A 26,403-nucleotide genomic window follows, 5' to 3' on the forward strand; every position below is an offset into this window, starting at 1 on the left:
AGCCTTTCGCTATCTTTAAAGAAGTCCAGGAGGAAAGCTTGCAGCGGGTTAGTGTTCTAAAGTGAAAGCAGCATCTTCCAACGCTTTCAAACTCTCCCCTTCGGCAGACTGGCAGAGATTTCACAGAGCACCCCTCTAGATTTTATTTATTTTTTAATGTGCAAGGGTAGCCTCTGAGCCCCAGCCTCAGAGCCCAATCAATCATTTGCTCTGCCCGTTGAGTTCTGCAGTAGCAAAGCACAACCTCTGTGCAGGCACCTCTGCGCCGGGTCCTGATAATAGTGGAGCTGGTGCTGACAGTCGAAGGAGGGTTCTGTCCCTTTAGGCGCCAGTGCACTGAAGACACAGGCTGGACAGAGGGACCAGACTAGCTCGCAGGAAGCGCCTCTTCCCCTGGTGAGTGACGGAGGGCAGTTGCGAGCTTTGTGGAGGCTGGAAAAGATTGCCCTCCCAGTCACTTGCTATGGAGTCTTTGTCAAGCAGAAATAACTCTCCTGGGTAGTGAGTGACATAACGCAGTTGACAAATGACAGCTTTGCATGTCATTCTACTCCAATAAGTACTCAAATGTCTTAAGCTGGTGAGTTAACAGATCCCGAACACGCCCCACGGCACACTTTCCAAACGCACAGTGCTTTCACGGGCATCGCTGGCTCTTCCTTATCTGTCATTAGTTTTCTTGGGATGTTTAAAAGTACTGTCACGGTGTGAGTGGAGATGATACCCTTAGCACTGTTTTATGGAGCTGATTATGAAATGGAGATGTTATTTGAGTCGTTTGTTAAGGTCGATCATCTGAGGGTCGATTTCTTCCTGTTTCTTCCTTTTGGAGTGCAGGCAAAAAAAATTCTATCTATCATCTATCTATCTATCTATCTATCTATCTATCTATCTATCTATCATCTATCTATCATCATCATCTATCTGCCGTTTTTAAGAGACTATTTCAGACCAAAAACCTGTATTGAAATCCTTCACTCATGTTTTCTTTGTATTTTTCTTTTTTTTCTCCCCCTTCCAGGAGCCCATCTGCAGATGTTCTGAGCACCCCTGGGTATAGAAATTGATTTTTCAACCAGGATACCTAATTCAAGGTATTAACTCTCGTCAGAAAACTTTCACACTCGTGCCCCTCTGTTGGAAAGGATATTTCGGCCATGAATTGAAATAGGAGACGTTAGAATGAGAATAAAGGACAAAAGCGAATTTGCAAAATAATCAAGTGCTCGAAGGCCCCAGCGCCCGCCGGGGAGAGTTTGCCACTTCTGACTCACGTCCCGCCCTTCCCATGCCAGCTTATGTGCCAGTTCTTGCTCGGCTGAGGCCCGTTTTCTGCAACTGTGTTTGGGGTTTGGATTTCATTTCAGTCTCTCTCTCCCTCGCTTTCTCTCTGGCTGCCCAGACCTACAGACACCAGGAGGCTGAGACGTTGTGTCGGTTTTGTGACCTCGGACCCAACACGATGAAGTCTTCCTGCTGGGTTCTGGTCTGGGCTGTCCTGGGCGCCGAGCTGCTGGGGAGCCTCTGTTCCACTGCCAGATCGCCGAGGTTCAGAGGACGGATCCAGCAGGAACGAAAAAACATCCGACCTAACATAATTCTCGTGCTCACCGATGACCAAGACGTGGAGCTGGGTGAGATGCCGGGTTTTTCGTTTGTTAGTCTCTTTTGCTCAAGTGGTTCGTTATCAGTAACTGTCAGTGAGCATTTGAGGCCTTAAGCAACAACCTAGTTTATTAAATGAACTTGCACTGAGTGTATAAGGCATTTGGTTTGCATTGCAATATTACTTTTCTGGTCTTAAGCTTTCGGAACAGTCTGGGGAGGGGCGGGCCTAGGAGAATAGGGGGCTGGAGGAAGGGAGTAAACTGAGATTAAATACTAGAGAAGTCAAGGATTTGATCGTGTATCTTGGAAACTCTTGGTCATTTTTTTAAAAAAAATATTTGGGCAAAGTTGTTTCGACTTTGAGATTATGATTGTAATTCTTTGCAGTGTATATGAACATAGGTAGATGCTGGAGGAACTTTCCGTGGTTTATTATTAGAGTGAATAATTCATACATAGTTTACAGTAATTGTCAGGTAATTAAAAGTTAGATACGATGAAGACTTCGCTCAGCTGGGTTAATTTTACAGCACTTAGAAAGCCTGCAAAAATCCGGTGGTTCCAGCTTAACTTCTGCATCATCTGAATGGGTTTCTCACCTTCGATTGGCCCAGCCCCACATTCTTGTCCGTAAGCCTGGGGTCAAGTTTCTCTAGGGTACCTAGGACAGAGAAGAAGCTTGCCCTCACAAGATGTCACCACCACTCATTGCCATTTCCCGACCCAAATCCCTTGTTCCAGGCATCACTCAGCCAGGCTTATCTATCCATCACACTCGACCTGACCGTCACAAGCATCTTTTAGACTCTATGCCAGCAGAGCACCTGTCTTCTTTACAGGATCCTCTGACTAGGGTTCTCGAGGATAAAACCCTCCATGCTGGAATTTGATCTGAATGGAAGAGAACTTTGATTTCCGGTTTGAAACCAAACCTTGGAATTCCAGCAAAGTGAATTCCTTGGGTTCAGTGGGAAGCGAGTGCACTGGTCTTAAGCTTTCAAAACAGTCTGGGGAAGTGCCTAGAACACGGGGTGATGATCGTTGAGATTGATTCACAGAGTCTGCTCCTTCTCACTTCACTCTTGAAACAAGAGTACAGGTTTTCAGACATGTCAAAATGAAAAGTCTCACAGGTATGACTTTAGTATGTACGTGGCTGGTAGTTTAAGTTTTTAATCACTCACAGAGCAAGCGAAATGATGTGAACACATCTGAATTTGCCTTCCTCATCATCTCACATGTCCGTCCCTTTCCCTGTAGCCAAGATCTGTAGACTCTTCTCTTCTCTCCAGCTTTTCCCTTCTCTTCCGCTCTCCCCTGCAAGCAAAGGAGCCCTGGGCCGTCCGGCCCCCACCTGTCTCTGTAAGGCTTCTTCCCTTTCCCTCGCTTTTGCTCTGTGCTTCGTGGAAACAACTCGCATTTCCCTGAAGGCGTCCGGTGGTTTCAACTTTCTCCCCTATATTTCATGCCTTTGCACATCTCGTCCCCTCTGCCTTTTCGCCCTTCCTCCACCTGAGGAAGCCCTATCTATTCTTCATCGCCCCGTTCAAATGCCTTACCCTCACCCAATGCTTAGTAATGTTCTAGGTTCTGTGCGAGAGATAATAGAAGCATAAGATGAGTCTTATCATCTTGTTGGCAAAACAGGTTGATGATGAACCACAGTGAACCGTGGGTCAGAAGTTTAGAGAGGACCGCCCTTCTCAGCAGAAAAACTATGCCCTTTTGTCTAGCCTTTTGTAATATTCTCATAATCTTTCATGAACTGCTCTAGACTTTAGTTGGTTTGGGGGGTTTGCGGTTTTATTTCGTTTTGTTTTTACCATCTGAACCATTTTTAAGTGGACGATTCGGTAATGTTACGTATATTCACATTGCTGTTCAAACAATCTCCAAACTCTTTTTATCTTACAAAATTAAAATTCGATGCCCATTAAACAATAACTTCCCATACCTCCAGCCCCTGGCAACCACCCTTCTACTAACTGTCTCTATGAATCTGAGTGCTCTAAGGATTTCACATAAGTGGAATCATACGGTATTTGTCTTTTTGTGACTGGATTATTTCATTTAGCATAACGTCCTTCCTCAGGATTCAGCCATGTTGTAGCATGTCAGGATTTCTGATGTTTTGAAGGCTAAATACTATTCCATTGCATGTATATACCACAGGTTGTTTGTCCATCGTCCGTTGATAGAAATTTGGGATGCTTCCACTTTGTGACTATTGCTACTATGAACATAGGTTTATAAATATCTCTTTGAGACCCTGCTTTCAATTCTTTGGGATAAACATCCAGAAGTGAAGTTTGCTGGACAATTTGATAATTCTACTTTTAATACCAGACTTTTCCATAGCAACTGTATCATTTTACATTCTCACCAACAGTGCACAAAGGTTCCGATTTCTCCACATCCTTGCCATCACTTGTTATTTCTATTTTTTGGATAACAGCCATCCTAATGGGTGTGGAGTGGTATCTCATTGTGTTTTCGATAGGGCTGGGTTTTATTTTGTTTACTTACATCCAAGCGCTTGGACAGATATTTACCTAAGCAACACTTTTGGCACCTGTAATACTTCAGGCCATTTTGACTAGGTCGTCACGGTCCCCACCCCTCTCCATTGATCTCCATTTAGGCCAAGGAGCAGCTGCTATTTAAATCATCGTGCCCAGACTGTGTTTTTATTCTTAGTCAGAGAAGAGTCCTATGCAGCCTCCAACCAAATGTGAAAAATCTGAGAAGACAAAAGCCCTGTGATTTTTCTTATACACCTGGCTGCCTTCGCTTGCTTACCTTCTCGGTCTAGCTCTGTAGGCATTTAATTTCCAGTCCCCTAAGAAACTAGTCTCCATTTTTTAATGGCCTTTTGCCCTTTGAGGGAAAAATATAATGAGTCCTAGTGGCCTGGAAACAGTCCAGACAGATTTATTATCTGCTTCTTGGTCCCCTCTTCTCCCAACTTGTTTTTCTTCTCTTCTGATGGCTTTAGCTGAAACATCTGTTTTTTTCCTCCCAGTCCCACAGTTTGGGTGGAAGAAGGTATACTGTTTTATCATGATATTTTTTGTCTTAACGTTTGCAGAATTACGATATCCAATAGACCGGTAGAGCCATTTTTAATATGGGAAATGTCACTGTTTCAGATTTCACGCTTGACAGTTGGCACCTGGGAAGATAGCAGTGATGTATTCAGTAGTGACCATTTATATAGTTAAAACCTTAACCTTACTTCGTCGTGAGACAATGCCATCTAGAAACATTTACCCTGCACAGTTAATAAGGGTTGAGTGTGCTTGTTGTCACTCATCAAAACATGAACCACTGTAATCCACATGGGGGTGTGTCTCTCTAGGAAGCCAGGTGTATATGAATCCCACATGCTCGGGGTTTCCCGAAGGGATGGTGATGACAATAGTTATTATTGAATTTTGGGTTTTATGAGTTTTCCTGGACATGATAAATAGGCTTGATAAAAATTTTAATGTTTGCTGGGATAAAATATTGGATAATCAAATGCTAAGATATTCAAATCAGGAATAGTAAAGTTTTGCCATAAAGTTTAACATGTAGAAAAGTAATTCAAGCTCTCTATGTGATTTTGGTAAAGTCATTCAGGTTAGTGGGACATTTTCTTTCTCCCGACTTTTTTGCGCAGACGACTTGGGAATAGATAAGTTAGAGTGGGTAGAACGGTTGAAATTCCTGGCCACGGTTGTGTCAGCCCCAAAAACCTGTTACATACTCCATCCAGAGTCCTCTTCCTGAAGCCTAGATTTTCAGCTCCACCACCTTGCAAACCTAGTGGATCCTGCGGGATTCCCAAAGAGTGCCACAGCTCCCCTCCCGCCACCGCTGACCTGACAGCATCCCTGTCCACAGCTTGGTGTTGTCACAGCCTCCCCACCCCTGCAGGAGCAATGGCAGACGTCCCCAGTCCCAATCTGGAACTTTGGCGCTGGAACAGCTTTTCTTGGCAGTCCTGGGACTCAGCTGTGGCCTGGACCTTCCCTCTCCTCAAACCAACCCAGCCAGCAGGGTCCCCACGCCAGCCGCTGGGCCTAGTCACAGTCGCTTCATAGCATCCCTGTCAGGCCTCCACCTCACAGGACAACTTTCAATTGTAACGAAGTCAGGCATCTTGCTTCAGGAGGCGGGCAGTTTGTGTAGAGAACTGATACTTTTAACTGCAAGCCAGCATTAACATTTTCAGTCTTAAAGAATAGAAAAGGTAGTTGACCTCTGTCTTAGTCCATTCAGGCTGCTATAACAAGATACCCTACATAGACTGGGCGGCTTAGTGGCTTCTAAACAACATACATTTATTCCTCACAGTTCTGGAAGCTGGGAAATCCAGGATCAGGGCGCCAACAGATCTGGTGTCAGGCGAAGACCACTTTCCTGCTTCATAGATAGCTGTCTTTTCACGGTCCCCAGATGGTGGAAGGGGACAGGGAGCTCTCTGGGGTCTCTTTTATCATCCCATTCATGAGGGCCACGCCCACATGACCTAATTACCTCCCATAAGCCCCGCCTCCTGATACTAACACATGGGATCTTGAGTTTCACCATATGAATTTTCCAGGACACATTCAGTCTATGGTAACCTCTCTACTTTCATTGCAGCTCTTGGAATTGAGATGTAGATTACAGAGAGGGAGATGGAAAGGGCAGGGGGAGCTGAATGTGGCGGGTTTGGGGTGAGCACACGGTGAAATCGCGGCCCCGTGCCATTGGCTCCTCGACAGTCCTGTGAACTAGGCAGGGGAGCTGTTATTGGCTTCATTTTACAGGTGAGAAGCATGAACCAAAAGAGGGTAAATGACGTGCTCAAGCCAATCTGTGGCAAACTCCAGATGTTTCCCCACAAGTTCAAGTCTAGGATTCTTTCTCTGCTCACTCTTATCCTCCTATGCCCTGCCATGGGAATATTGCTCTGAGTCTTCAATCTTAAGCTGCATGTCATTCCTATGAAATAATTGTTCTAATAACTAAGACCAGCACAATTGGCATTTTAGGCACCAAAGGCCTGAAATCCAGAGAGGCGAGGTGTCTCAGCTTGAAACAAAAGGACATAATTGCCCTTCCAATGACAGAACAAGAGATTGTCCCATCCACTCCTCTCAACAGCCATCAATGCATAATAATGGGTTTTATTACAGAAAAGTTTGGTTGAGTTTCCCAATGAAAAAATCAATGGTGCAATCACATGGAAACAGATTCAGCACAAGGCAGCACTGTTGACCAGCATTAATCATTGCACAGCCATAAAGAGGAAGAAGGTGCTTCGGGCTTACGTCGCTGGTGCATACTAACTCAGCAGAGGGAACAGGTATGCTTCTTGCATTCCATCGTCTGCATCTAGCCAAGATCAGAGGCAGCGTGTAACACCAATGTGGCTGTCAGCTGCCGAACACAGACGCATCTGTAGCCCACTCACCCTTCACCTGGCCCTAAGCTACCAAGATCGTTTCAGCCCTTTGGAGGGCAGGAGGCAGGTGTTAGTGTCTGTTAGTATCTCCCCTGGGAGGCCTGATGAAGCAAAATATGACAGTACAGAAAGTGAGGCATATTTTGACTGCAAGCAGACATCATTTCTGTTTTTAAGTCTTGAAAACATCAATATCACAGCCAGTGCTCAGCCTAGATGAAGCTTGAGAGATGGTCTCTGGAGCAGGCTGCCTGCACTGCCTCTGGGCTCTGCCGTGTAGGATTTGTGTGACCCTAGGGGTGTCATTTAGCCCTCTGCACCTCAGTTTTATCATCCATAAAATGGGAATAATAAATAATAGCACCCACTGCAAAGCGTTATTGTCAGGATTCGATGAGTTGATGTCTGTGGAGCACTCAGAACAGAACCCGAAAATAAGTATGAAATGACTGTCTCCTTTTCCCATCTCCAGCATCTTATAGCCTCGGAAGCAGTCTAAGCCACTTAGGTCACTTAGAACAAGGCAGTCATAAAGTCTCTTCCCACTCTAGGTGCCCCTGATTCGGTGTCCAACCTAAAATACTCCTCTGGGTGTGGTCCATGTTCAGGGAGCTTGTTAGACATGTAAATTCGTGAGCCCTCCCCAGTCTTGTTAAGTCGGTGTCGGTGTCTCGGGTGGGCCCAGCCTTCTGTGGATTAACGTGCTCTCTGGGTGGTTTTTAAAGATGAGAAAGGATTGTCCCAGAATCTCTCCTTTACCGAGAAACTTCGAGCCAGATGTGCACTTTTGGAACCCCCAGTGGTGGAGCTGTGACAGTGTTCGCGGTGACAGTGGGGACCAAACGTCTTCATCCATCCCTTTGACGTGGGGACTGGTTGGAAGCACAGCGCTGGCAAGGATTGCTGAGGACCTCAGCGCAGCTCGGTTAATTAAGAAAGGAGTGATACTTGGAACGGGGGAAGAGTTTGGCTGGGACAATTCCAGAGATTATTAACTGGGCTAAATTTTAGCCCATTTTTATGTTATTTAACCTGAGATCAGATTTCCACCTACCGTCCCGTAAGCGCGGTTCAATTAAGTCTGTAAACAGGAGATTGTAGCTTTGTGATTCAGGACCTCGGAGGATGGCTTCGGGCTGCACACTGCTTTTTTAAATTTGAGTTTAGCTAGGCTTATAAAGGAAGCTCTGAAATCTCATTCTTTGAGATGAAAAGATTCTTAGGCAATGAAAATCTATCACTAGTGTTTGCTGAATTTTTCCAAAAGTCAGGATATTACAATGAGTAAGCGCTGTGGAGACTTAAAGAGGAGTCGACTTCAGCATCTCCCTCCCCACGCCCACGACCCTACTCATCTATTTGTCTCCAGGATGTTTCCCCCATATGGTGAACCAACACGAATATGAAATGCAACATTTCTAAAATGGATTTTTGTGTTCTTCTATAGGGCACATTTTCTTTTAGTTATTTTTAGACCAACAGCGAAACAATTACTTTTCCAGTTTTCTTTCCATGCTGAAACCTTTGAGCTATTAGTCAGCTCATAGCTTTCTGATGCATTACAAAGTCTCTTGGATCTGTTTCTTAGGGCCGCTTTATTTTAGAGACACAATTTGGTTCAGGTTCTTATCACCTCATGGCCCGATGGCTTCAGAGACTTCTTGGCTGTTCTCTTGATGGACCAGCCCATTCTCTCCTCTGCATATACCCCCATTGCCACGTTGCCATAGCAACACGTCTTGAAGACTTTTTCAGACCATGCTGTTCATGCCTTTGACAAAGAACCTACTCTGCCTTCATTTTGTCTATTCCATCCAACCCGATATCTCTACTCAGCTTCCCAGCTCTTTGCTAACTCTGCCTCACACATTTCAAGAGAATTCTCCATATTCTTTTCGATTCCAGAAAATCGATGTGCTGTACTCATCACTTACTTAGCATCCTCCTCATCCTCCCAACAATCCACTTCACCCAGTCTATATTTTCCTTCCTTCTCTCCTTCCATTTGTCCTCACCTCTTATTAGACATTCACTCCGGGTCCCCTCTATCCTGAGATGCGCTGCTACTGCTGTATCCGCACCGTTATGTGTATGTCGCTTTGCAGATATCCCAAAGGGATCTTTATATGTGGGTTCTCTTCTAAGTAGCTGACTATTGAAGACCAGAGGCAGCAGAGAATTTTCTATTTGCTTTGTCGATGCAACTCTTGGGGACCGGCCCAGAGTTCAAGGTTGATAGAATGTCTGGCATGAAACGGGTGCTCATGACATGCTATTCAATGATCACCAAAAGGTCGCTTGGTCCCCTGAACACATCCAGAGAAGAAAAAGAGGTCAGGAGTCTTCCTAAGTAAAGCATATTTTAGGGAGCTTTCATGAGACCCAATTAGAAACTCTCCTCCTGCTTTCATATGTTTCACATGAACAGTAAAAGCTAATACGTGAAAAAATCAGGCTCACTGTGGCTTTTTGGATGGTGGCAGGCTTCTCTTCTGCTCTGAATGCTTGCCTGGTTTGCATCACGATTTCCTTCCTTGCTGGAAAACTACACAGACTTTCTCTGGAAGAAGTGGGACCTGTTGGAAATGTGAGGCTCCAGGATTCAAATGCAATGGGCTTGGCTGTAGCGTTCTGTAGTGCATTTCTTGACAAGTCCTGAAAAGACTATTGAATTCTGGCCTGTGCTTTTTTTCTGCAGTGTTTGGATGTGTTTCAGCTGCAGTGTTTGGTTGGATAGAGTAATCGAAATAGAATTTTTTTTTCCCCTCAGCGATCTTATGTTACAATTTCATCTTTTACAGTTAAAATGGAATATTTTAGTACTATGCAAATATTTCTCGACTGCAATAGAATCATGACTCTTTCATGAGCAAATAACCTGTCTTTTCAAATTACATATAAACAGATGAAAACATAAACTAGTAGTGCCATCCTCATAGAAAAGCTGGCAGGCATTTGGTGAGTTTCCTAGAGGATACCAAGTTACACTGAGGATCCTTTTTTCTTTTTTTAATTAAATACAGGCATCTTAGAGGAACTTCTACTTAATAAGAAAAATTCTTTTACTCTTCTGTTTCGTATGATTAAAACACTATAGTCATCTCTGCAATGTCACTAGCTGTGTGCGTGTGTGGTGGGCCGGGGGTTCATGCTCTCTGTAATAGGCTATTGTTCTCTGGTAATCTTCAAAGGGCGGCTGGCCTTTGAATCTGCTCCATATCTAGAATTCTAGCTTTAATTATCAGATTAGCCTGCATTTTTTTTTTTCCTTTGCCATGAAGGAGGGGAGAAGCTGAAATGTGTTTATTATTCTGCGAGACACTTGAGATGGTAGGATCCCAAATCTTTGATTTTGTTCTGGAAATGAGAGCTGGTCGAATTATAGACTCCTTCAGGCCAAGGGAAGGAAATTAATAAATTCAGGGAATGGAGCCACTGAGTGACAAGACGTAAACGAGTGCTCGTGCGGGGGCACCCTGCTAAACCACACGGGACTTGTGCCTTTCAGGGTCCCTGCAAGTCATGAACAAGACAAGAAAGATCATGGAGCATGGCGGGGCGACCTTCAGCAACGCCTTCGTGACCACGCCCATGTGCTGCCCGTCCAGGTCCTCCATGCTCACGGGGAAGTACGTGCACAACCACAACGTGTACACCAACAATGAGAACTGCTCCTCGTCCTCGTGGCAGGCCATGCACGAGCCCCGCACCTTCGCTGTGTATCTCAACAACACTGGCTACAGAACAGGTAATGGGTGAACTTTCTGGCCCACGAACCTTTGACGGCACAACTCAGACACAGGGAAATGTGGTGCGTGATGAAGTATACGAAGTTCCAGTAAGTCTCTAAATTGGAGGTATTCTAGGCTTTTCTCTTCCGTATCTGTGTCCTCCCCATCCCCTACTTTTTGACTCCGAAGGATGTACCCATGAGAGATCCCTTAGAGAAAAGTCAGAATGATCCTCAGTGGACGCGTTATGAAAGTATCATATCTATCAGAGTAGCCAGCAACTGGGATTTTTCAGGAGAACGTACAGCAGATGGGTATTCATAGCGTTTACCTGCTTACCTGAAGCTCCCGATTCTCAAGGGATCGTGGCACGGCTTGAAGCTTGTCCCAGGTCTCAGTAAATCCCGCCGATCATTTCAGTGAGAAATCATCAAGGGTTTTGAAACTGCTCAGTGTCTCCTCCAGGGTCCAGGACACAGTAAATGGTCACAATTCTTTATTGAATTCATAAATAACTGAATCAACAAACCAGTGATTTATTTATTCGTCCAAAATTCATAGGATTTGGAGTTTCTTTAGGTTAAGTTGTGGTCATTTTCAGGCCTCTAATGTTCACCTCCATCTTTCAGGGCAGGAAGGTAATTGCTACATCTCTTACTATTGCTTAACTTATACAGGGCAAGGGGGAGGTGTGGGTTAGTTGGTCTTTTGAAAATTGGGGTCCTCTCTCAAGAGAGGTCGTGAAAATGATGCCAGTCTTTCTAAGAAAGAAGCAAAGCTCCTTTTACTAAAGTTGCCCCTCCCACGCCCCCCACCCCCACCCCCTAAGGCTTTTATTCTCCCAACATTTAGATGCTCTTCGTGGGTTTCCCCAGCGTTTCTTCATGAAAGAAAACAAGACTGTTGCTACCGGGGCTACAGTGCAAAATAGTTTTTTTCGGAACCACCCAGACTTATGCCTATGAATTAATGATATCATCATTAAAGCTTGTTGGGAATGACTTTACAGATTCTCTCTTCTGAAGATTTAAAAGTAAAGGATTTCTGATAAACGTATTCTCTTAAATCTCTTTTAAAAACAGAATTAATCTTTACCACTGGACTCAGGAAATATGTGGCCATTTGCTTCTTTGCAGAATACTCCATGGGCACCTAATACTTGTTATTTATGGGTGAGAATATTCGTCGTGAATATGACTGTGTTGTCATTTACAGGCTTCTCAAGATCCACCCCCACCGAGGAAGCCCCCCTTGTGAGTCTCAGGGGTGTTTGCTTATGCTCAGAAAAGAAGTTAGGCTCCTCAGAGTGCCTTATTCTGAGTGTGTTTTCTCACATAAGTGATTTAGATTTATAGCACTTTTCATCTGAGAGCTCCGAAGCAATCTGCAAATCCATCAAACATCCCCGTAGGGTTCATAGACAGCAAATGTACTTGGCTTCATTTTATAACTGAGGTGGGGATTTCAAATATTGTGTGACCAACTCAGAAGCAAAATCAGAAACGGTCCCCTAATGCCTGGTTCCTGATTTTAACCTCAGTTGTGTTTTGTTCATGAGAAGCATTGTGAGAGGTCAGTGCCTTTCAACTCCCAGGCTCCCTGTAATTTAATCCATAGCAGCAGATACGCAGCTGGAAGGGTCGGGGCTCTCACCATATCCAGAGTGATATCCAGATGTGGAGAGACACAGAGAACCAGCCCCGCCAGGACTGAGAACAGTCAGACAGGGTTTGCTCATTTGTTTCGGGACTGAACCAAGAAATGGGGGGAAGAAGATGAACACGTCCCGGAGACAAGGTACATGGCAGTGTGACTATAGTTGACGGTGTTGTGTTCATACTTGAAATTTGCTAAGAGGATAGATCTTTGGTGTTCTCGCCACAAAAGGGAATAAAAGGAAAATGATAAAGATATGAGATGATGGATATGTTGGTTGGCTTGGAGGCGGTGAATATTTCACAGTGTTTATGTATATCAGGCAATCAGGTTGTATACCTTAAATATCTACTATTTTTGATTGTCGATTATATGTCCATAAAGCTGGGGGGAGGGTAGAAAGAAAGGGGTAAAAGAAAGGAATTAGCTACCCTATGCCAGGCATTTTAGCTGAGTTGTCTCACCTAATTCTCACAGTAATCTTGAAAGAAAGAATTTGCCCATGTTACCAGTGAAGAAACAGCGCGACTCAAGAGTTATTTGACCAAGAACACGAGCTGGTCAGGGCTAGAATGAATCCAGTACATCTGACTCAGTCTTTTCTGTTCCCATTGTCTTATTTCTTTCCATGTGTTTCCATCATGCCTCACTCCAAAGGACCTCACAGAGACACATAAAACATACTAGGATACAGAGCAGTCAGGACTCTGGCAAATGGAAATCAAGGGGAGAACTAATTAAAGTCAAGGCAAAGGTTGGTATGCGAGCTGCATGCCATGGTCTTGAAGAGAAAAGCTGCATATTTGGAGATAAGTTTCCAGATGGCAAAGGCAAAAATTGCAACACCGTCCATTACAAAATATGCTGGGTCACTGAGGTAAAAACAACTTAGTTGCTTCTAAGAAACACAGTATGTTCTGATACTTGTTTCAGTTATACCAGGCTGTTCCACCCTGCAGTGGATTACAAGAGCCTGAATAAAACTCAGAGATAATTTAATTCAATCCCCTTATTTTCAGATGAGCAAACTTAGACTCACAAGGTTAAGGTGACTTGAAGTGACACATTTGATATTCTAATGGGAAAGATAGGCGTCAGGATCTTGATCTTGAGGCTGTTTCCAGGATGCTCTCTAACCTTATGTGTTAGGTCTAGGATGAAATTGCACGTCGTAAGGCTTCTCCAGTGACAAGTTTCTGTCTTTTCACGCAGCCCAGTGGGCCTGCTTCGGTCAGTTGTCTTCTCCAGGGAAAGGAAATTTGTTCCTGGAAACTAAGACTAATTCTGAAGCCAACCTTCTCCCCAGGGGTCTAGATACTTAGGTAATAATGGAATTTATGGTGAGTCATCTTACAAAATAACAAGAATATTTTTAAAGGAAACGAAGGCCTTTCCAAATACTTAGTTAGGAAAACAAATGTCAATGTGCCCATTAGTAAATCAGAAAAATTACAAATGGAAGACTAGAGTGGCCGTGACAAAGATCAACTGAGCTTAAATTTATCTTCGATGAGAAAGTATTAAAGTGTCTGAGACAATTTGAAAGTAAAGATTTCTTCGTGATAATAATTATTGATCTAAACAGGGACAGTGACACATTTGAAAATAGATAAATAAACACATCAAGATGACAGGAAATTAAGAGAGTTGGTGAGTAGGTATTAAACCAGCATAATTATATATGAGCCACAAGACTAGCTGGAAAAGAGCCAACTCATAGAGATTTTGTTGTTTTCCTAAAAACGAACACGTTATTTAGAACACTTAGCCGAGAACCTAAGAAAAATAATAAAAGAAGCTAAATATGTATTGTACATAAATATCCATTGAGAAAAAAGCAAAAGGCAGCAATCAGATTTATGAAGAACAGCTCAGAGAAGATAAATTACTAAGTGGTTTATTTTGGAAGACATCCAGAATACATGGATTTAAATGAATCAAATTGTTCCAATATTATATTTACCATTGTATGACATGATTTTTCTCTTTCAGAACTGAGGCATTTTTGGACTGGCTATAGCCTAAATTTTTCTAAATTTACTCATGGAAAATATGACTGTACAGCAGCTTAAATGTTTGAAAAGGGGAAAATACAGTAACATGTCTATTGCATTTTATGTTCTGACAAGTGAACTGGGAATGACGTTGGATTATCTATCATAAAAATGAATTTCCTGCCTGACTATATGCTCAAAATTTTTTTAGTTTAATTTCTTCTAAGGGTATGGGTATGAATATAAAACCTAGCGTAACTTTTAAGGTAAAAGTAATAATCCAAATTTGAGCTGTAGCGTCAAATGTTAGCAAAAATCCTGAATGAAAACTGAGGAGAGCTAGAGTCACATCCTAGTTCTGCCTTTAATTTGTTTTGAGAATTTGTACAGGCCAGTTTTCCAGCCTTTATAATGCAGAGATTGGACTAGAATGATTCCTAAGTGTTTTTCCTGTCCAAAATTATACAGTAATTTTATTATAATCACTGTAAATACTATGTTGATTTATTTAAAAATTGCAGTGTTCAAATTATAATCAGAACACATGACACATGATATAGCATGTGAATTAAATCTTACTAAAATTCTACTTCATGTCACTTCTACTTCTACTGGAGTAGAAAGGGCAATATTTAATAGAGATCCGCTCTTTTTCTAACAAAATAATTTAGACAAATTAATCAAGTTTCTAATTTCATGTCTTTTTACATTACAAAATTTTTGTTACTTATAGCAAATTTATTCTCTAATATGAGATTTGTTAAATGTAGAGTTCTTATATAGTAAAGCAAGCTAATATTGCTTTGATTAGTTATGGCATCGTAGGTTTTTGGTAAGCACATGAACAGAAGACATAGCATACCACAGTATGCTAGTTATCGAACCACACTAGTGTAGGCTCAGAACTACACTAGACACTGGGATGTGAAGAGTTAAAATAAGATGCCTGTCTTCATCAGACTTACAATCTAATTGTGGAAAACAGACTCATGTATATACATTGACATAAGAGTAAGTCATAATTTTAACTCGGTTCAAAATTTGTATATTTTTAGTTACTACCAGTGAAATCCTGCGACCTAAACCTGTCCATTACATAAAGTAAAAGCTCAGTATATCATTTGTTATAATAAATATGATTTAACTTCTCCATGGCATCAAAAATCTTGTGTATAGTTACTCTTGCTAATTTAAAAATAAGTGCCTTTGCTTCAGATGGTTCAAGGAAATTTTTCTACGTATTACGGGGATGGATAGTCCTGGACAGAGTAACATGACCTAAAGTCAAAACTAATGATAATCAAGTCTTTCTGATCTTTCCCGCTGTCTCTTAACCCCCTTCCCACCTTTTTAAACAGCTGTGAAGGGACGTGTTTAGTGGAGTCCCAGAGAAGAAAATGATATGGAAGGACAGGTTGATGGCATGTTAGTGATACATTCAGATAGCATAGCAGTAAGGTGTATTGAATTCCCAGTGCCAAAAGAGAGAAAAACTTCAAACTACACATACTGTAATGGCAAAACGGGCAAGAAAAATGAAATTCACCTTAGAGAGGGAGAAAGAGATTTCATATATCTGGAGGAAAATAATTAGAAACCCAGATAATCCATTGCAGAGCACTGCCAGGAAGCATAACGTTGAAAGAGGCCAGGAGGAGTGATTATAAATGAGTCTCAATGTCAGCAGGCAACAAGAAAGGCCAGTCACTCGAAGCGGCCGGCACTGGGGTGCTGCATTGTGACACACGAGGTCCAGGACTCCCTTGGAACAAATGTGTCGGGTGAGGGCACATCTAGAATACTGAGTACGCTTTTACACTCCGTGAGCACAAAGACACCAAAAACCTGGGGAGTTCTGATGTAACGAGCACGGTTAAGAGACTCGCAGAGATGGTTTATACGAGGAGGGTAAAGGAGAGGGAACAGCCATGGCAATGGGTAGAAAACAGCACAAAATAACCGAACGAGTAAGACCGCGAGGGGAGGGCAGGAGTGACTTGGCATGGCTTCTCTGAGAAGAAAAAAAAAGAAAAAAAAAACAAGCAAAAAAAGTCAATAAAACTAAAAGTCGTAGGAAATCTTTTAAAACTAATCAAGCAGGAACACGGGAGAGAACTTGTTGCCACAAAATACATCAGATTGGGAAAGAAAAATATGTAACCTCTCAAGAAATGTGTCAGCGCGCACGTGGAGGACTCTAGGGCGAGATTTCTTTGCACTGCGGAATGGTAAATTATTTAAAATCAACACAGTTGAAAGGACAGCGATGCTAATACGAGCACTAGCAGTAGCACTTAGAAAGCCCTCGTCGTGTGCCAAGCGCCACGTTTAGCACGTTCCCCATGTACGAGCTCTTTTCATCCTGACAACGATCCTGCCGCCATCCTTATTATCACCTTCTTGGTTGCCCAGAGAGGGAATTGTCAGGTAACTTGCCTGTGGGCACATTGCTTCCAAGGAGCAAGCCAGGATTGGAACCCAAGCAGGCTGGCTCCGAGGTTTATATTCCAAGCCACTGTGCTGTTTTACTGCTTTGAAAACAAAAGGAGAGAAAGATGGAATAAACTCCTAGGGTTGAGAAGCAGGCCAGGGGAAAGAGCTGTGCTGAGGTTTTTAAGTAGCCAGTTCCTGGAAACGGTCCCCTTGTGAAGTATCACTGGTGGGGTGTGGTCTTGGTCAGCTGCCTGTGACTCCAAGTCATGTTATTATCCCTTTGTCGGAAGAGGATAATCATGTTGCGGTCTGTGTGGAAAGGTGGTTAGTCTCCAAAGACAAGAATTCCTACTGCACGTAGTCAGCTCGGAGGAAAATCCTGAGTCATATCTGACGTGAGAGCCTCTGACACTTTGTTCTACGCCCGTCCGTCTGCCCTGGGGTTCCTGGCAGAACCTTCAAGCAGTGGGCATTTGGCTAAGTCACCACATGATTGATTCACTCATTCACAGATTGAACAGATAAATTCAACAAATAAGTAAACATCATTGTCATGTTCTTCAGGCTTGAGTCAGTTCTTCCAAGAAACTCTGAAGCTCTGAAAATATTTAGACCAAATCAGCTTTGCACAATTATAATTCAAGCAAAAAACACAAAATTTAATAAGTCTAGAATCTGTAGAATCCCCAGAACACATGGGGGTCCCTGAACCCCAGTTTGAAAAACAAAAATTATGGAGCCCCTTTATTACGTGCAGGGATGTACAGATACGAGGCAAAGGCAATGTCTGCCCTCAGAAACCTTACAATCGAACAGGACTACACCACAAGGAAGAAAGGGACGATGGCAATAGAGCCGCAGACACCAGATGCTATGGGATTGTGGCAAAGACTGGGAACGAAATGGCACGTGCTCTGGCCCAAGGGTCAGACGGAGAAGCAGCACGGGCAGAGGTACAGAGGTGGGAACCCAAGCACACAACATCGGAGAGAGGGACAGTTAACCGAGAAATGCATGATGGGGTTGTAAAGAGAGGGGTTTTGTTCAGACCCAAGGTAGGCTGGGGATGGCACGCTCTCAAATTAAGCTTGATCATGCAGGTGACAAGGATCCATCTAGATTGTGAGAAGAGGGTGACGTGACCAGAGCCGGTCTTCAGGAAGGTGACAGTGAGAGCGAAAGACCCTGGAGCCTGGCTGAGAAAGCCAGCGGGAGACTATGGGCAGGCGTGAGGGGTGTCACGTGATCGGAGAAAGGGAAGGTTCCAGAGCTGTTACCCAGGGGGTACCTACAGGTGGTGGCGACTGCTGGGTGAGGAGAGCAAAGAAGCAGGTGGCATCAGGGAAGGCTCGGGGTTGCCGAGTCTTCAGCAGCAGGGCGATGACGCCGCCCAGAGATTTAAAGGCTATCTGAGGGGAGCAGTAAAATTGGAAGGGAAAACGAGGAATTGTGTTTGGACAACGGCATTAAGGGGCAAGTAAAACATTCAGATGGAGGCAGGCTGCAAGTAGTTGCATATCAAAGATGAAAGCAAGGTAAACAGCTGTCCCTCAGAGACACAGAAATGATGTGCGGCAGGTAAGTTTAAGGTGCAGAAATGTGAGCTTTAAGACCAAAATCGATGAAGTGCCTGGATGCGGGGCTCTGTTTTCACTGTCTCAACCCAGTCTCATCCAGGAACTGCCTGGAAGCGTAGGCACCTCTAAAACCTATTTAATGAAGCCAGGAAACAGTTCGGACGTGGAAAGCAGAGAACATGGTCTTTCCCTAAATTAAAGACGACCACCTTTTAAAAAACTGAAAAATTAAAACTTGTGTGCATGCGTGTGTATGTGTGTATAGATATAGGTCTGTGTGTGTGCACATCCATGTATACCTACACCCACATGTATGCCTGCGTATACATATGTAGATGAAATGGTCTCTGGCCCTTCATACTTGAGGGAAAGGCTGTGTGTGTGTCTGATGGGATGATCAGACATTTAGGCTTACCCAGAACGGTGCTTACCAAACCTATTTTTGTGGCGTAATTACTATGATTGCAAATAGCACCCTCTCTCTCAAAAGGGTGCCAACTGTACATGTATGGCCACCCTTCTGATATTCAGAATGTATCCTGCTTCAAGATCGAACCCATTTTGTTCCTGAAACCCCAACCTGCCCGACTCCCCACTCAGCCCCTGTCCTAATGTCATCTTTGCCAGAGGACCAAAGTCACGATTCCCTCTCTGAAAGGATCAGTGAGCCTTGCTGCACAGTGGCCTTTCTTTGCCGAAGGTAGAAATGCGAAGTCTTTCTAGCGACTTTCTCAATGACAGCGGGGTGTTCGTGGTGCATGTACCTCTATTATACTACAATTCTGTGAAAATGGGTTATCTGCGTAGTAACTCCGTGTTGCCAGTTTTGATTATCAAGTTAGACATACACATTCATAAAATACACATATGGAAACACAAATGCCATAAAATACATGTGACATAAGAACCCTGACCAGGTCCCATAGAAACAGAGGGTACCGTGGTCCCTTGGTTTAGAAAATGTGTGCCCTCTGGATATGCAAAACAAAGACAAGTTTTTTAGTAGTGTTTCTATAATTCTCAACTCTCCCACTGTACATTAGAAAACTTTATCACAAAGACTGAACTTCCAATTCCCTGACATGTGCCTGGGGTAGCACTCCAAATCTCACCCTGGCTATTTCTCTGATCGTTACATCAACTCAACAAAGGGGTACTTTCTGCTGGGATCCCCAGCAGAACCACAAGAATAGCTGCTCCCAGAGTGCCACGGTCGTCACGGCGATTTTATTGAATGATTATCCATGTACTTGGGGCTCCCTTTATTTATTGAGAAGGAAGACTTGTGTATGTCACCTTGCCAAAGGATCGGAGTATTACATTGACGTTATTTTGGCATCCTCTGTTACCTAAGCTAACTTTTGTTTTGCTGTTTCCTTTTTAAGGCATCATTTTACATTAATGAACTTATGCATTTATTTATGATTAATCATTTTATATGAGAAAATAATCCCTTTTTTTCCATTGCAGCCTTTTTTGGAAAATACCTCAATGAGTATAATGGCAGCTACATCCCTCCTGGGTGGCGAGAATGGCTTGGATTAATCAAGAATTCTCGTTTCTATAATTACACTGTTTGTCGCAACGGCATCAAAGAAAAGCACGGATTTGATTATGCAAAGGTAATTTTCAAGCCCTTTACACTGCATCAATTTACTTTGTGCATAATGGGCAACAGCCATTTTCAGTGAGTTAACCTATTTACAAGATTGGCTTTCTATGTTCTCACAGAGTTACAATGAGAAATTTTAAGGTAATTTTAAACTCCAGGCAAGAAGAGATTCTCTAGAAGCATTGACTTTATACAGTGATTTCCCCCTACCTCATTAAAATACAAAGCAATCAGCCTCTGATGAAAGTATCATCAAAAAAATCATCGATGCATCCACTCGGTCCTGTGATAATTTTTGGTTTCCATCCCACCCCGCAAAGAAGTTGTCCACATAATCAGATGTTCATCTTGTACTGTTGTGCTTTTCACTGGATGAAAGTCTATTTTGTCTTCCGATTTAGATGTAAGAATAAGAGCAGACAACTGGATTAATCAAAGATTGAGAAACGACACTCCTTGCTTTAACTCCTGTCTGATCAAGCTTAGATATCTGACAAGGACACCTGCCCCCATGGCAGCCAGAGTCCACAAATGTCTCTAAGGCTATCAATCCTATGATTTCCAAATCAATTCATAGAAACTGAAATTGACATGCCCACGGCTCTCTAACCAATGGATCCCAGATTAGATTTTAAGGTTCACAAAGCTTCTGTGATTGCCAGCGTAAATAAAACAGCTTTCAGATCACAGGAGTGAAAGGGGAAATACCTTTGAATTTAGTCTCAGATTAGCCTAAAATACCCTCTCTTCCTCATTTCTCTAAAAGAAGCTGAGAAACTTCTCTGTCTGGCACAGATTACTCGGAAAGAGCCATTGGTAGAAATCAGAAAGTGGGAACTCGTTCATTTTGGCAAGCTGCTGTCTTGTTGCTTGGCCTGGTTTGTGCACAGGGGGCCTGGTGGGAGATCAGGCATTAAGTCTTGTTCTTTCAGAAAACAATGAATGCAAATGAATTCACAGACATTGCTAATAGGTTTTCAGATTCATCAAAGTTGAGAGCTGGGTATAGGGACCTTGGAGGCAGATTTGAGCAACAGGCCTACAAAGTCCATTAATTGTCACTGCTATCGTTTTTTATCCGTGGGGATGCTTTTCATGCTCCTGGTCAAGCCATTAACCTTTGTCTCCCTGCTGTCCTAAGGAGAGCCAAGTAATCTAGATTCCCTCCGAAGCCTAAATCAGCGTAACGTGCCCCTTATCACAGCTGATTAAGTGTCAAAGAGAGCTGTGTCGCCTCCTCCTTCAGCGAGGGGAGGAATGAAACAGGCACTCCCGTGGGAGAAGGTGATAGCCCGTGGGCTCGTCCTAACAATGACACGTGACACGGATTTTGTCCCTTGGGCACTGCTTTTGCAGCTGGTCTGGCCCTTCAATCTACAAGTGGTTAGTCATGGCTGGACGCTTCCGACACCGTGACTGTTGCCTGGGCACTGTCTGAAGTTTACGCTGAACTCGGGGCCACTGATACACCCTTAGAGAAGCGGGTGGTTTACCTGAAGTGTTCATCTTTGCTTTCCTTTTCAATCCGTTCCTTCCCTCCTCCTTACGGACTCTTCATCAGCCCCTAGGACTGAGGGTTAAGTCATTTTATTAACAAATCAGGCTCCAATCCCAACAGCTGTATCGTTTTAGTTGTACAATTAGCAGAGGATAATGTGCAGGAAATCAACTGCTTCCCAATTTTAGTGTTTCAAATAAACTAATTGATGCAACGTTGCAGCTTCTCCCTGTGCACCCAACTTTTGGCCAAGGTTTTCCTTCGCCATGACTGTGTAAGTCCCACAGGTGAATTTTTAATTTGAGGAAAAGAACTTTTCTTTTGTTTGTGTGTGTGTGTGTGTGTGTGTGCGCGCGCGCCCGCGCATGTGTGTGTGTGTATGTGTTCTGCAACTGTGAATTTGTAGTGGACGTGGGTGTTTCCTGCCCTTGAAGTAATTAAATTTTTTGTCAACGGATTACATCAACGAAATCTGAGAAAGAAATATGTATCCGGTGTTTCATGTGCTCTAACATTCCGGTTGCCAAATCCGATCATTATCTCGGGCAAACAGGACTGGACGTTTTTCTATCCTAATTGCTAAGTTGGGCATTACTCAAAATACATTTTTTGTATATTACCAAGCTAGCAGCCCTAGAGGGTCACTGGCAACTGATTTTCTCTGTTGGGGAAGGTGTTTTGCTGCCGCAGGAAGTATAATTTTCCTTCCTGCGTTAGGCCTTACCTCACTCATCATTCAGTGAGTTACTTCTGAAGAAAGCAGTATGCAAATGTGATCTGATGAATGTCACCTTTTGTAATTTTTGTTTTGTGTCAAATGTATGTTTCAGGACTACTTCACAGACTTAATCACTAACGAGAGCATTAATTACTTCAAAATGTCTAAGAGAATGTATCCCCATAGGCCCGTTATGATGGTGATCAGCCACGCTGCGCCCCACGGCCCCGAGGACTCGGCCCCACAGTTTTCAAAACTGTACCCCAACGCTTCCCAACACATGTGAGTAATACCATCCACTCTGGGACCCGCTGAAGCCGGGCCTTTCCTTGGCTCCCCACCCCGCGCCTCCCCTCGCCCCATGTCCTTGCATAGTGCAGCTCCTCGGGGCGAGAGCACAGGCCTCTGCCGGGGGACCAGGCAGGGGCGCCGTGGGCCTGGGAGCCAGGGCCGGCCCGGGTGCTCTGATGAGCAGTCACAGTTCCAACATTTGTAAGTCACTGAAAGCAAAGGGAGAGAAGCACACAGGCTGCACGGGGGCGATTTTTGTCAAGAGTTCCCTTCAGTTGTCTTAAGTAATATTCGTGAGTTTGAGCGAATAATAATAATAATCGAACAGTACGCTTTTCGCAGCGGCAGAGTGGTGATCCCGGTCTGGTTATGGAAACGGGTTTATTTTGTGCCAGGGCAGCTCTGCTGCAGATGTGCAGTTGGTATCGCTCCAGAAAGCAGCTTGAGGGCGCCGCTCCAGAGGCCTGCCCAGGTCACAGCTTCAAAATGACCTGACGCTTCCCTTCGAGACCAGGGGTGGGGAGGCACGGAGCAGAGGGCCGGTGGTCGGCAGGACACAGAGGGCAGAGAGCTGTCCTGTGTGGATGGTTCTCACCAGCCAAGGGCGGGAACGTGCGGATGCTTTGGCAGCAAAGACCTTGGTCCTGTCTTTGACTCTGCTGACATATTTTCTTCCCGTCCGTTGCGATCACGCGCCGTCTTCCACGCGGAGCTGTTGGCTCTGCGTCTGCTGAAAGTTCGGCCGTCAGAGGGGCGGACGGGGTCCCTATCTGCTTCCTTTATCATTAAACCTCTCAAATTGGCTCTTAATCTGTTCTTGCCTAAATACCGTCCTTTATCATCCACACCGACTTTCTAGCCACTATCCCAGACAAAAAGCAAATAGATTGGGTGTACAGCTGACCTTTGGACAATGCAGGGGTTTGTGGCGACCCCCATGCCATCAAAATTCAACATGACTTTTGACTCCCCCCAAAACCTAACTACAGTCGCCCCTCGGTATCTGCAGGGGATTGGTTCCAGAGCCAATTCCCCCACCACCCCCCATGCCAAAATCTGTGGGTGCTCAAGTCCCTTATATAAAATGGTGTGGAGCGGTGTGTACAGGCAGCCTCTGCATCCATGGATCCCCAGCACGGGTCAGGATACTGTCTGATCCATAGTTGGATGAATCCACGACGGGAAACTGGGGAATACAGAGGGCTGTTTATTGAAAAATTTCCTCGTATAAGAGGACCCATGCAGTTGCAACCCACGTTGTTCAAGGGTCAGCCATGCTTCCTTCGAACAGAGGTCAATGCTGGAGGCACTCTAGGTGCTGGTCTTTACGTATTCCTGAGAGCTTTTTAAAAATAGTTTCAGTCGGTATCTGATGATAACTAATAGACAGATGACTCCCGGTCAGTGGGATTTAGAGCATCTCTGTCATACAAGTGGTTTAGAAAGAAGGAAGGAGGCCAGAGTTATCCGAGGATAGGGACTGATAGTCGATGGGAAGCCAGGGTTCATGACCTACTGAGCGAGCTCTGGAAGTTGGCGGACAGAAGTGTTTTAATGCATGAAATATCATCGGCAAATGCAAAACCCAGCACCTGGGGGCTGTGGTTTGGGTGAGCCACTGTGTTTTGGAATCAACCCCTCGAAGGATATATGAGCGTCTGAAGATCTGCCCCACATAGAGCCATGAAGTAAGTGATGAGCGGCTCTTCATGACGGGTCACTTACAGATTTAGTGAACAGCTCGTTCAGTGAAAGAAAGCGGTCTTTGCGGGCTCCTTCCTGCCCTGGGACCCACTTTCTCTTTCTTTTGAGTCAGAAATCGCCTCGTGCAGTACCCCTCGTTGCGTTCGCAGATTCCCAGGCCAAGGTGACTTTCTGCGACTGTAAACCTCGCCGGTGTTTTCCCCAAGTTTGAGGAGAAGGGGTTGGCAAAATGGATTTCGTGGCTTCTTAGGAGTCAGCCTCTGAAGCCTGAGGGCAAGGTCCTGAGCACACAGGAAAATCAGCCGTAGCTTAAGAGGTTCTGTGTGGCAGCTCAGTGGCACCGCACAGACCAGGGCCTCAGTGACAGCTAAAAAAATCTCTGATTCCAGCAATTAGAAAGGCTATTCAGTTTCACAAATATTTATGCGTGCTACCTGTGACATGTACAGCACAGACGGGATATAGACACGAGGAAGACACAATTGCTGACACTGGAGAACCAATAAGCTGGGACAGGGGTTGGTACGCTGGGGCCAAATCAAGTTCATCATCTGGTTTTTTTGTTAATAAAGTTTTATTGAAACACTGCCAGGCCCTTTCATTTAGGTAATGGCTACGGCCGTTTTCGTAATACAACAGCAGAGTTGAGTAGTTGTGGCAGGGGCCGTTATGACCTGGACTGCCTAAAATATTTACTATCTGGTCCTTTGCAGAATAAGTTTGCCCCTGACCCCTGCTCTAGGGAATGGATGGGCAAGTGTCCAAGTAGCCACATCATCAGCAGGACCAGAAGTGGTGAGACCTCAAGCAGGCATTCAGGGGACCATAGAAGTTTGGAGGAAGAAACGTTCACATCTTTGGGGGAACTAGGAAAACTTCACGGACAGAGAGGCATTTGAAGGGAGTGTGGAAGGATGGGTACAGTCCCTGCCATTGATTCAGGATCCACTATTTCAGGAAGAGATGTGGCCCGGACAAGAGCTCACCATCTAAGTGAGGCGATCTGAGATGCGATCTGGGAAATGGAGAATGGGGTACAAGGAAAGCAGGAGGGGGTAAAGCTAGAAAGAGAAACTAGCGGAATGATGAGGACTTGGCTGAATTTGTACATAGCCGTAAGCAGAGAGTCATGGAGTGCATTTAGTAGGGTAGTGACGCAATGTCGGTCATTTCTACGTGGAAATAGCTTCCGTTCTTTTTTATTTAGTTCAAACGAACCACCTGCGTGCCTTCCTAGTGATTTCACAAAGCGTGATCTGCACGTGGCAGAGCAAAAGTCTCCAGGCCTTCAAGGCAAACAAGAGTGGGTTCCTGTCTCAGCCGTCCTCACCAAGTCTGAGGGCAAGTTCTCTAACCTCTCATGACCTCCATTGTCTCGTCCGTAAAATGGAGATGATACTAGCACCTTGACACGATGTCATGAATGAAAATTAAGAGATGCAGCACAGCTAGGGTCCCTGCAGAGGGCCTGGGACATAGAAGCCACTTCATAAAGGTGCATTCTTATCTATCCTTTCTATTAAGATGAACACTGCTCTTCTTGATTTGATCTTTCTTGACCCACAAAAAGTGCAGTTTCATTTGGTCCAACTTAAGGTTTAGGGGAAGCAGCTAGAGAAATGACAAGTTGATACTTGCCCATCATGACACAACAAATCTCTTGACAAGCTAAGACCTACATTGTGATGAGCACCAGTCTGGGGCTGTGTTATCTTTTCCAGGTGCAAAAATGTGTGCTATGGGCAAGTGCCAATTAGGGAGCGACCTTAGCCATAGACAGTGAAAATTCATGTGGTTTTGAGCAACTCTGGTTGTTTGCTGCTAAGCCTTGGGCTTTGGTGCGCCTGGAATGCGAAGATCTGCTGTGTCTTCCCACGGGCCTTCGAAGCCTTGACTTCCTGGCGTCTGCTGTAAAGGTCTCCTCGGTGGCCACTGGAGGAAGGGGCTGGAGAGTGTCAGTGTGCCTCTCTTGTCACCGTGAGTGACTGCCCAGGCTCACAGTTCTGTCCACAGACAAAAGGAGTGAGACAAATTGAAGACAAGCTGCCGATTGTGGTGCACGGAGCTCCTGAGTAGCCTGTTCCCTTAGCGAAAACATTAGCAAACACACTCGAGCAAGGCACTGTTAAGAAGTTAAGCACTTTGTG

General features: G+C 44.3%; 1 protein-coding gene across 7 annotated transcripts in view; it reads left to right on the forward strand.

Moving 5' to 3' along the window:
• SULF1 (sulfatase 1) overlaps positions 1-26,403 on the forward strand; it is a 143,564-nt gene that overhangs the window by 76,378 nt on the left and 40,783 nt on the right. For all 7 annotated transcript variants that reach the window (XM_039841822.1, XM_039841816.1, XM_039841821.1 and 4 more), the window contains 5 exons: positions 1,022-1,094; positions 1,403-1,634; positions 10,551-10,790; positions 19,904-20,055; positions 22,374-22,543. In XM_039841822.1, the coding sequence (XP_039697756.1) occupies positions 1,463-1,634; positions 10,551-10,790; positions 19,904-20,055; positions 22,374-22,543 (734 nt within the window). In that variant the 5' untranslated portion in view covers positions 1,022-1,094; positions 1,403-1,462. The remainder of the gene's footprint in view (positions 1-1,021; positions 1,095-1,402; positions 1,635-10,550; positions 10,791-19,903; positions 20,056-22,373; positions 22,544-26,403) is intronic.

This window comes from Pteropus medius, unplaced genomic scaffold (assembly GCF_902729225.1).
Source record: "Pteropus medius unplaced genomic scaffold, Ma_sr-lr_union100, whole genome shotgun sequence".
Lineage (NCBI taxonomy): Eukaryota > Metazoa > Chordata > Mammalia > Chiroptera > Pteropodidae > Pteropus > Pteropus medius.